This window comes from Acanthochromis polyacanthus, chromosome 14 (genome assembly GCF_021347895.1).
Source record: "Acanthochromis polyacanthus isolate Apoly-LR-REF ecotype Palm Island chromosome 14, KAUST_Apoly_ChrSc, whole genome shotgun sequence".
NCBI lineage: Eukaryota > Metazoa > Chordata > Actinopteri > Pomacentridae > Acanthochromis > Acanthochromis polyacanthus.
In genome coordinates, this window is record NC_067126.1 from 18571929 (window position 1) to 18584546 (window position 12618).

Sequence of the window (12618 nt, forward strand, 5' to 3'; positions counted from 1 at the left end):
TAATTCTGTTAAATAATGAGCTATCAATAAAGAGAATAAAGACTCTAGAATGATTTGGCTCAAGAAGAAGGATTTAATAGGTGGTTCGGAGAGTGAAGGACAGCTTTTGGACCCTGTCTGTTAGGAGCCTTTTGATACTTACAGATACTTTAAGAATTGTAAGAGGACATGAACAAATAGAACATGAAATATCAATGCAATACTAAACATTAAAATAACATTGACAGCATTTGAAAAACCAGGCAACAGTTTTCGCAGCATCGTGTCTCACGTGGTACACAATATAGTCGTGCACACGCGTGTGTACGTGCGTCAGCGGCGGATAAGAGAGTTGCAGGCGCAGCGCAGGAGGTGTCAGCTCACCATGCCAGGCTGCCAGCTGCTCTGTGAGCCGCCGCACACCCGCCTCTCATGTTCCTGCTCGGAGTCACACTAAACGGACAATGCTGCTGTTCACTGTCTCAACTTTGCTCCTGTTCTTCTCCGGCTCAGGTATGGATTCAAAGCATTTCATTCCCATCACTTCATTGGATTTATTAACCTGTGGTTTGACATCCAAACTTCCAAAGCTGCTGGTTTGTGGAGAAGACGCGCACAAACCGCCGAAGGAGCAGGTGTTGATTTTTGGTAACGCGGGAGACGCAGAGCGCACAGCTTGGAGAGATACGCGCCGATCCAGCGAGTCATTCTTTGAAGTTGTGCATATTTCTGGTTATGTCTCGTCATTGAAATGATGGGATATTAAAATCGGGATAGATTAAAGTAGGTAGACACCTTCTTTATTCTTATTGTCAGAGATTGTAGTCTCTAAAAGCTGACTGTGGCGCTGCGCTCCTGTGCGCCTCGAACGATCCAGGTAAGTTTTGATAGAGACTGATAGAGATGATCAGCAACGTAGAGTCCAATCTGACTCCACTTTACCGAGTCAAATAAGCCTGTTTCGGTCCTATAATGTTCCGCAGCAGCACATTGTCTGTCAAGTCTGCTGATGGGATTTGTCTAGGCAGTGATAGAAGAATTATGATCCTCGAATCGGAGCAACATTTCACCAAAAAAATGTTTGTAGTATTGCTCATCAAAGTCCTCCATTCAAATAGTTATTTTGATGAACTGAAAGAGTGACAAAAAAATACAAATATTCCGTTCTCGAGGTGTCATATTGGGATGCTTATATTAGATTGTTTTCAGTAACATTTTAACTGCTAGTGATTCAGTTTGGAGGTTGAATGATGAAAATGCATCAGATTTTATAATGTTAATGTGTCATTATATTTTATACCATCATCCACTTTGATTGCTACTTTATTTGTGTCTCAGTACTGTATTACTGCTGTACTGTGTGCTTACATTATCATACACAATATACATATTTTACACTATATACATGCATAGTTGTGCTTTGCATATTGGGATTTGTGTTGCCTACCGTGGCTACCAGAGGCACTGCTGCACTCTTCTGTACAAATAACAAAGAAAATCAGAGGTGCCGTCGTGCTCATATTGTACACAGATTTTTAATGTCATCTCTATATTTTCATTCATGTTTTATTTTGTTGAACTTTACTTGCTTTGTTTATTTCATCTTGTCCAAATGTGATTTTCTTACCTTTTAATCTGTCTGTGCTGCTACAACATCTGGATTTTGGTTCTTAGATGCAAATAGTAAAGTAAAAGAATAATATCTATCTCTAGAATGTAACTTTGGTATCGCACAACTGTAGATATCTCAAATTATACAAGTTTGTAAACCGAAACTGTGTGTTCTGTGTAAGTAGGCTGCTTTTAAACATATGATCATTGCAAATTTGAGCAACAATGACATGAAAAGTTTGACTTCTGATCAAAAGTGCAGTATGATGTGTGTTGATTTGATACCTCAAATCTCACTGTCATTCACATCCAGTCTCATTTTCAGTGTGTGACTCTTTTTACCTTATCATCTTAGAAGTCCTTTCCATTAAAGATGTTTTCATCATCAATGAAATTACTAAAAGATGTTCAAACAAGACAATTATGAACACACAGAATAGTGACTCTGCTGTATAGATTACTGTGGATGCTCCGATTCAGAGACCCTTATATCTAAACAGAGCTCTACACTGAAAGTCAACACTGAATGTATGCAGGACGAGTGAATATCTAGTGGTTCATGGAAAGCTGTCTACCCTTCCTCTCAAATAAATGAGTACCCTGAAGGACATTCAGTCAAGTGAGTTCGCCATAAACAAGTCAGTTTCACAGAAGAGACAGACAAATATGAACTATCAAAGCAAGACATGGTGAAATGTTGCAACAACGTTCTGCTCAGATAAAGGCACCAGCAGCAACACAAACACAGCTAAATAACTGAACATATCTGTCACATCAATTTGAAATGGTCGGAGCAGAAGAAACCAAAAGTTTGAACATTCACCACAATTAAACTCAATTTCTCTTCGGGCATCTGCAGCAAATTTTTGATTTTTGATTCCAGAGGAAATAAATTGAGCACGTCAATCAAAAATGGTCAAGGGCTACTCCTACTGGTGGAGGAGGCAATTTAACCTGGTGACAATGATATAACGGGAGCAGAGTGAGTAATTGTGTTGACATTGTGTGCGTGTTGCAGGGCTGGCTCTGCAGATTCAGTGCTACCAGTGTGAGGAGATGACACACGACTGCTCCACGCCAGAGTTCATCGTCAACTGCACCGTGAATGTGCAGGACATGTGCCAGAAGGAGGTGCTGGTAAAGGATGATGGTAAGTCTCGTCTCTGCAGTGCAGCTTATGCTACCTCTCTACCCTTCATAAATACTGCATGTTTTGATCTCAGAGTAAGAACTGGTTTCAGAGCACAGTCAGGCCGTATTAGCCTTAAACTGAGGACTAAAGATTGGATTCCTGTGGTTTGATGGAGCTGGGATTTTTTTCTTTTTTGTTGAGGAGGTTCACTCAGAATCCAACTCTTTGTTTATTTCTGATTTGAAATCCATACAGTTTAAAACTGAAATGATGGAAGTGGTGCCTGTAGGTGGGAAACTGTTCAGAGTAGCCCTTTCCAACCAGCATGCAGTTGCTCATAAGCAGGATTAGTTTGTTTGTGTTGTGCACTTGAATTTTCTCAATCAGTGGAAGTCTGGTCAACAAATGGATGTTTTGAAACACTGCCGAACACAGTTTGTATTGCTGGCATGATTTTAGGCTCCTTTAATACAAAGTCAGCTCAAAGAAAGAAGGCTCTGCAGCACTCTCAGCCTGAACCCAGACTCTCAGCCTTGAGCAGAAATCAAACTGAGCTGAGGTCAGCAGGGACGGGCCCTTTAGTGGAGTATAACTATCATTAGAAGATGAAAGTCTTAGCTGTAGGTCAGCATTTGGGATGGATATCAGCTATTCCATTTTTATCTGAGGGGAAAATGTTTCACCTCCTGGTGTGGATACACTGACAGCTGTGTCCTTTGTGTGAGATCATACGTTTTCAAAGCCTTATATCCTGGAAATCACATCAGTGTGTTGGCCATAAGCCTCTAAGAATAAAAAAAAAGGTCTTTACCTTTGGCTGAGGTGCAACTGTTGATACACTGCCAAAATAAAACAACAGCTACCAACAACTAACTGCAACAGAAACCAATTTCACAAATAACCCATGGTGTATGTGTAACTTCAATGGTGAGGAGACTGGATCCTTCCTCAAATGAATGCACGACACAAACAAAATGCAATTTCCGACACATGTTTGTTTGCTTGAGGTTTCGCTGGAGCTTTAATTCTTCTTAGTGCTTTAAAGCTTTTGGAGATTTTCAGTAGTTTGTCTTGGAAACTTGGGTTGGCTCACCATTACCAGAATTTTTTTTGTGAATTTTAGCAAACTCCAGTGCTAATGCTACAGTTAAGCACCAATTTAATGCAGTTACGTTCCAGGCAGACTCCAGTATGTTCACATCAATGTGCTTGACAGCTGCCTAAAGCTATATTCTTTCATTTCCACTGGATTCCATGGTTATGTGTAATATGAAAGGAGAGGCTATTAATGATAAACCCTCATTATGCAGTTCCCTCAGCTCTACATTTTTTCTTGTAGCATTTGAGTGTCTTTGAAAACATTGCTTTGGTTTTTACCGCCCACAACTCGACTGTCTGCTTCAGTTTCATAAAGTTTCAAACACAGCTGGCAGTTGCTCTCATGAAAGGAGCTCTGAGAAACCCATCATACACAACAGACCAGCACCAAACAGACAGTCAAACTCAGTGACTAGTTGGTGAACATTAGAGCTGAACTATTTGAGAATAGCTAAGTGACAGATATGTGATTTGATTTTCAGTATCACTTTTCAACATCACACTTCAGTTCTTTAATCCCTGTGTAATGGATCCAATATATGTCATGGAGCAATGCCACATTAGACATCATCAGAAGAGTGACCATGGCACAGGAATAGCAGCATGAATAAGTAAAGCCACTGATATGACCGTTTAAACCTCGAGTAAGATGCTCTGCATAACATGTCCTGAATTTTAACCTTTGCAATTTGCTTAGTATATTGTTTCAAATCCTGATTTCAATTTGTAATCAACTAACTGTTTAGTTGCTGAATAGCCAGAAAGTCCTTGGTGAAGGAAGTGTCCAGGTTCTTTAGTTAAAGCTGGGGTAGGCAGAAATCTGGAAAAGACAGGGAGATTTACCACATTTTGAGAATTTACCCCCTCCACTACTCTCTGACCTACCCCCTCCATCTAGATAAGAAGTCTAGTTTCCTCTCTTCTCAAAGATTTCCCAAAAAATACTGTCTACTCCAGCTTTAAGTGGATTAGAAAGTGAAGAAACAACAACTTGTAAACACTTTACTGTTCTTATAACCTTCTGTTGCTCTGTGGGCAAAGATTATTTTAATGTTGAAAGAGCTCAGCAGCTGTAAAAAGGCACTTGTGGCTGCTGATTGCTGTGACAAGGTTATAGGAGTTGGTGTATTTAAAAAGCTTGGAAATTTGAATCACTGGCTGTTCCTAGTAATGACTAAGCTATAACCGTAACAATCCTGTAAGGTCAGAGACCTTAGTAAAGTTGTCTGAGAGCTCAAGTGTTTTGTTGTGCCCAAATTTCTGCATTGTACTCCTTATTTTTTCACTCTAAAATGTTACAAAGACAACAATAAGGCACCATTCCGGCTTAAAACACTGAGAAGAATGTTTCCTCTTCAACTTCATGTTTTTTTAATCAGATCATCCACTTAATTTTAAACAATACTGCTCAAACTTTTGCATGACATTGAATCTGAAATTCTACTTTGATGATGTCTGCACACATTTTAATACAGTTTTTTGTTTTTTTTTTGCCTGTTTTCATGGTTTTTGAAGTGTACTTCTGCTTTTTTTAATAAGAAACATGTCTCTGCTGTGTTTGTGATCCTGTTTGCTCTGGCTGGTTAAACCCCAGCCACTAAAGGTCACTCTCCCTGCCTGAGGTCTCTTTTATTTTCACACCGAGCACAAATTGGACGGGTGTTTTTCGTTGCCTCTCTCTACTGCTGATGAGCAAACTCAATAAGCTCCTGTCTTTGGAACTGTGGATCCCAATTCAAAGGGCAGGTGCACTGCACTATAGTGTAGACAGTTCTTTAATAAGAAAATTTCTGCATGAATGCTCAAGTGCATCCCAGCCTTTATCGTCCAGTGTTATCATTATTACTGCTCTGCATGAAAAGGAGGGTGCAGAAATTAAACTGACCGCACCTTATCGCTGTTTCAAATGCAACAGATACATTCACAATTGCTGTGCTGCTTCAGTGCAGTGTACTGAAGTGATAAGAATAAAAGTCAGTCAGGCTTTATATTCCTTACAAAGTACGCCTGTCCTGTGATTGCCTCTACAAGCCTGTGACACGTGTTTAGCTCGACAACGTAAATGTAGGAGATGTACAATTGCAGAAATATGCCGTTAACTGGGCTGTTTTCTATTTCCTGACTCGGAATTCAGTCCTTCTCTGTCTGGAGAGTGTTATACAATCCTTCTGCATTCAGTAATCGCTAAAGCTCTCCAGTTTAGAAAGAGGCTGGCTGGCAGAACTTGGAGGTATCGCTCAAGAGTGAACAGTCTTTGTTTAAACCACCACCAGCAGACAGACACACATTCCTTTTAGATGATGGCTTTTTTCTGCTGGGCAGCATGAGAGAAAGCCTGGCTTCATTTCTGCTTTTACTATAATCATTCACCTCAGATTGTGTCACCAAAAATTTTTTTTTGTTAATTTTAAGTTTTTTTTTACCTCAGAGAGAACTGTTTCTACCTGTGTGTATTTAAAGGCAGATGTGACGGCCATTCTCCTACAGACCAACAAGAACCCTAACCTATGATGAGATGTGAAACAGATCACCCTTCAGTTCACTCTCAGGGATGGTAGATGGATTAATATAATGACACAAAAACACTATGGGATTGTCTAGATTAATTTTGCAGCTAATAATAACTGATGTGGGCTACAAAGACATAACACTTAGGGGTTTTTTTTGGTGCCAGAATATGCTAAAGCTGCACTAATCAATATTGTAATATAATGTATTGGATTATATGTTACCGATAGATCAAATGATGATGTGTGACTCATTTTAACCTCGTTCTGCACTTCCTCTCAGCTGTTGTCCGTAGTTCTGCTTAGGCAGCCCCTTCTGTAGAACAAAATGGTCTGCTGAAGGGGGAAAAATGCTCAGATTTGTTTGTGTTTCTTAAAACCAATCACAACAGTTGTGGGTGGGACTAAGTGAAGGAAGTGGCTTTTGTGTAGAATTCTTGTGATGTAAATATTGCACAGAGGGAGATGAGCACTGTCACTACAATGAAAAATCCAAGGTAAAAAGCAGGTAGACTGTCTGACTGCATGAGCAAAACCTTCAGTTTCAATTTAATCTTCAGTGTGGTAGTAGAGATGTGAAGTTCGCAACTGAGTCATTCGTTTGAATGATTCTTTTATGTGAACGATGAGAACCGGTTTGCAGTTGTGAGACGTTCGTATATGCAAATTTCCCACGCTTTCCTCACACTAACGACTAATGACATCAGCGAGTTTGAGCTGTCCACAGGAGCTCCATTCACTTGAACGCAGCTACATATATATGCAGCTAACTTAGAGGAGTGTGAGCAACAGGAGACTGGAGCAGAGTCACATTTAAAGCTTTATCAGAGAGGAGGAGATATTAGACAGAGACAAAAAAAAAATACTTAAAATGAGCCAGAGTCAAAGGAAACGTAGCAGCATTTGGACACACTTTTCTGGGAATGACACGCAAGGTAGCACAATGCAACATTTGTCTCTTTGAAGTCTGTGTCTGCAAACAACTTACACTGCTATCTATCTATATGTATATACACACGTGGACAAAATTGTTGGTACCCCTCAGTTAAAGAAGGAAAAACCCACAATTCTCACTGAAATCACTTGAAACTCACAAAAGTAACAATAAATAAAAATTTATTGAAAATTAAATAATCAAAAACAGCCATTACTTTTGAATTGTTGATTAACATAATTATTTAAAAAAACAAACTAATGAAATAGGGCTGGATAAAAATTATGGTACCTCTATAAAAGATTGAAAACTATTTGACCAGAGTGACATGATTAACTCAGGTGTGTCATTTAATTGACATCACAGGTGTTTCCAAACTCATAATCAGTCAGTCTGTCTATTTAAAGGGAGACAAGTAGTCACCCTGCTGTTTGGTGAAAAGGTGTGTACCACACTGAACATGGACAACAGAAAGCGAAGGAGAGAATTGTCCCAGGACATCCGAAAAAAAAATTATAGACAAACATCTTAAAGGTAAAGGCTATAAGACCATCTCTAAACAGCTTGAAGTTCCTGTGACAACAGTGGCTCATATTATTCAGAAGTTCAAGACCCACGGGACAGTAGCCAACCTCCCTGGACGTGGCCGCAAGAGGAAAATTGATGACAAATTGAAGAGACGGATCGTTGGAATTGTATCCAAAGAGCCCAGAGCAACCTCCAAAGAAATTAAAGGTGAACTCCAAGGCCAAGGTACATCAGTGTCAGATCGCACCATTCGTCGTTGTTTGAGCCAAAGTGGACTTCATGGGAGACGACCAAGGAGGACACCACTGCTGAAAAAAACTCATAAAAAAGCCAGACTGGAATTTGCAAAAATGCATGTTGACAAGCCACAAAGCTTCTGGGAGAATGTCCTTTGGACAGATGAGACCAAACTGGAGCTTTTTGGTAAGGCACATCAACTCTATGTTCATAGACTCAAAAAGCAAGCATACGAAGAAAAGAACACTGTCCCTACGGTGAAACATGGAGGAGGCTCAGTAATGTTTTGGGGCTGCTTTGCTGCATCTGGCACAGGGTGTCTTGAAAGTGTGCAAGGTACGATGAAATCTGAAGACTATCAAGGCATTCTGGAGAGAAATGTGCTGCCTAGTGTCAGAAAGCTTGGTCTCAGTCGCAGGTCATGGGTCTTCCAACAGGACAACGATCCAAAACACACAGCCAAAAACACCCAAGAATGGCTGAGAGAAAAGCGTTGGACTATTCTAAAGTGGCCTTCTATGAGCCCAGATCTGAATCCCATTGAACATATGTGGAAGGAGCTGAAACATGCCATTTGGAGAAGACACCCATCAAACCTGAGACAACTGGAGCTGTTTGCTCATGAGGAGTGGGCCAAAATACCTGTTGACAGCTGCAGAACGCTCATTGACAAATACAGAAATCGTTTAATTGCAGTGATTGCCTCAAAAGGTTGTGCAACAAAATATTAAGTTATGGCTACCATCATTTTTGTCCAGGCCTGTTTCATTAGTTTGTTTTTTTTAAATAATTATGTTAATCAACAATTCAAAAGTGATGGCTGATTTTGATTATTTAACTTTCAATAAATTTTTATTTATTGTTACTTTTGTGAGTTTCAAGTGATTTCAGTGAGAATTGTGGGTTTTTCCTTCTTTAACTGAGGGGTACCAACAATTTTGTCCACGTGTGTGTGTGTATATATATATATATATATATATATATATATATACATACACATATACACTCTCTTCTCCAGCTTCTTCCTCCCACAGTCCAAAGATATGCTGGGGTTAATTGGTGACTCTAAATTGTCTGTATATCTGAAGGTGAGTGTGATTGTTTCTCTATATGTATACTGGTAACTTGTCCAGGGTGTCTTTTCCCCCCATGTATCCTTCCTATGTTTTGTGCTGAGCATCATCTAAGATGACTGTGATTGATGTAAACAAACACAAACAGTCCAGGGCGTATTTGGAACCTGTAGAAGAATGATGATGAGGTTCAGTTGGACCATTCTCCAGTTCTGACAGAGCACAGCAGATTTGACAAAATTTGTGTCATGCAAACCCTCATGTATTTGTCGATGCACAAAGTATAACACTTATCTCGGACTGCAACCAACTGCTGTTGTTAATTATTTTTGTTTCCATTTTCAGTAAATCTGACAAAAATATTCTTTAATTATCGACTAATTGTTCAGTGTATGAAATGTCAGAAAATAGAGATAAACAACATTTTACTGTATAAATAATATTCAAATAGTCTTCTTTGTCTGTCTGACAATCAGCAACTCAGAGATGCTGAGCTGACTGTCAAAAATACTGAGAAAACTGCTAAATATTCACTTTTAACATACATTTTGAATATTTTGCTTAAAAGCAAAAATAAATTATTCAAAAAACAAAAGTGATTATTTCATTTAATTAATCATTGCTTCACTTTTAAAATCCTGGGTGTTTCTGCCTATCTGTGTATGTGTAGTAGAAGTCCATATGAGCAAAACAACTGATCTTTGCTCTAGGGTCCCCCAGGAGGTTAATCTAACCATGGCTGCCAAGCAAAACAACGTTCTGTTCAAGGTTTTTCTGAAAACAGCACCATTTTATGCTAACAAAGCAAATAAAAATGTATGGTTCCGTTAGGCTTTCTTTAGCTGCAATAGTAATGCTGACTGATACCTTTATAAAGTGCTTTCAAACAGACTGCCTTAAATGTTTAATGACACAGATGAAAATGTCACAATTGCCATCTATCACTGCAGTAGTCTCACCCACAGTTTGTCTTCTCGCTGACGATGTGATGTCTCCACAGAGGCAGCACGCTAAGTGGAGCACTGATGACAAGACGAATAAGCATAATGATTCCCCTTGGATTCCTCTGAAAATCAAACCACAGTGGTCGATGTGTCACAGCACAGCACGTTATGCTGCTGATGCTGATGAAAGTGGATGAGTAGCACCTTACTGGCTGAGCAGAAAATGATGTTGTTGTTGTTGTTGTTGATGTTGAGAAACCTTTTCTTTTCATACAGATATGAGACAGTGTCAAAGCTTAATTTCACAACCTGACACTGCTGCTTCTCACCTCATAAATAGGATGTTGAGGCATGTTTGCTATTTCAAGGGCACTGGTTCAGTATCTACAATCATGATTACTGACATGAGGAGTCTCAGCAGAGCAGCTTAAATGGGGGCATTAGAATCTTTTCCTATTGAAATATGATTGGGCCTTATAATGACCCAGTCCGTGATGTGAATTCATCTAGCTGGCAACATTAAGTGACCTCTAAACCAAAACCAGCGTCTTGACGGTTGCTCTTCAGAATCTCCCGGAATCCAATTCAGTTCAGACAGCATATTTTGAACATAGCAATACAAGACTAATGCAGAGTCTCTGGGCCAGTGCTGACCTCGTCCAGTCACTGCACTTCCCCACAAAGACACCGCAAAGCAACACAGAGCAGGATGGAGACAGCAGCCAATCCACATCTCTGTCTCCCTGATTTCATGGCTTATCTAAATTAGCTTTTGCATTTCACAAAAGTTAATTTTCTATATCAGGAGAAAGGAAATGAGAATGTGGTTAGTCACAGTAGTTTACATTCATTTGGCTAAATAGAAGAACTGTGCAACTGAAGTTTGTTAGTGTGTGTGGTTGGTAATGTTATGTTTGTACAAAAAAGCATTTAATGGACTGTGGACGCACAAAGTTTTCAAAATCACATTTTGCCAAAGTAAAACCTCCACATATGTATTTAAAGTGCGTTATTTGAATAATAGGTTGGAACTGGCTGAGAAATAACCAGGAGAGCGCTGATTCTGAGGTGTCTGAACACCGGAGGGAGTCTGGTGCTTTATTCTGTAGATGCATAAGTGGGTCTAAAATGACCTGGTGAGATTGTTTTCTTGCAATATCTTTGAAATTTTTACATTCCATATTCCAGGTATTCATTAAAAAACATGTTTTTGAAATCATCCCATTTAAATTTTTAAATTACCTTTTATACTTTTAAAGAAATTGTAATATTTGGCATTACTACCCCACCTCTTTGTCACTGATAATATCGTACAAGAGGTGATGCAGCGCACAAACTTGGACAGAAACCGCAACAGCTGCAGGAAAAGAGTAGAAAATGTCAACAAAATGCATGTTGACATTCTTCTATTACTGCTCTGTGTAATTGTCTTCTTTTTCAATTGTCAAAATGTCCAAAATTTGTTTTAATGTGAAAAATCAACATATTTCAAGTATGAAATCATTCTTGTGTGGACAAAAATAGAATAGAAACAATAATGCAAAATACTGCTCTTAATCAAAATGACAAAAATGGCATAAAAACCCATTGACTCTTATACGGGTCATTTTTGACCCATTTATGGAAGAGTGTAGGGTCCAATCATTTGGGTATCTGAGGGTTAGCTGTTTCGTGACAGATTCAACTGTTAATACAGCACAACAGTACAGTAGACCAAATTACAACACGTATGAGCTGCAATCAGACAGTTGAGAGACTGAGACAACAATTTGAATCTTCTCCATGATTGAAATTCGACCATCATCCTCAATGAGATACTCTTCTTTTTCAGTGATAAACCATTTCCAGCGCCTCTGCAATGCTTGTAACTTATCAGGGATAAGCACGAAATCCATTTAACTGTGTTAAAACTGCAACCCTTCAACGTCAATTTCATTTTGGGTAAGAGGAAGAAGTCACAGGGAGCCAAATCTAGTGCCAGGTGGAGTGCAACAGTGATGTTGTTGTGGCCACAAACTCCATGTGACGTGACATTTGTTGCAGCAGATGTTCACTGTGATTGTAGTAACCACCAAAAATTTCACTTGGCTTTGCTGACAATGTTTGGCAAGTTAGGCATATTTTTGCACTTGACAGACTGCAAAACAAAACAAAAAAAATACAAAATCCTACTAGGTCTGCACCGCCTGTAAATGCCACTCTCCTATTATCACACTTGTTGAACTTGTTTTATGGCACTTATCCAGGTTGTTTTCTCCAGACCAGATCCTTGATTGTGCTGTATCTACTCTCAGACATACATGACTTTGGATAAAAGTGTCAGCTTTTGTGAAATTGTAGAATTGTAGAATATGTCATCTCATAGCACTTCACATATTTTAAACAAAGAGCAAAGACCACAACAATCCAGAGTTGACTTTGGATTCCCTATGAGCAAGCAGTTGATGACAGAGGAAAGGAACTAAATCCTTGATACAAAAGTTGCTACAGTATAATTTGGTAATGAGTAAAGAAATATGTTTTGTTCGAAGTTGCATTAAAACTGAACTATATCTGAAATATATAATGCTTTGTT

The 12618-nt window shown here is 39.1% G+C and overlaps 1 protein-coding gene across 1 annotated transcript in view; it reads left to right on the top strand.

Moving 5' to 3' along the window:
- Nucleotides 1-311: 311 nt before the first annotated feature.
- The window catches only part of LOC110948610 (ly6/PLAUR domain-containing protein 1-like), a 29862-nt gene continuing 17555 nt past the window's right edge, over nt 312-12618 (top strand). Inside the window, exons 1-2 of the mRNA XM_022190224.2 lie at nt 312-492; nt 2609-2740. Coding sequence (XP_022045916.1) covers nt 444-492; nt 2609-2740 — 181 coding nt within the window. The 5' untranslated portion in view covers nt 312-443. The remainder of the gene's footprint in view (nt 493-2608; nt 2741-12618) is intronic.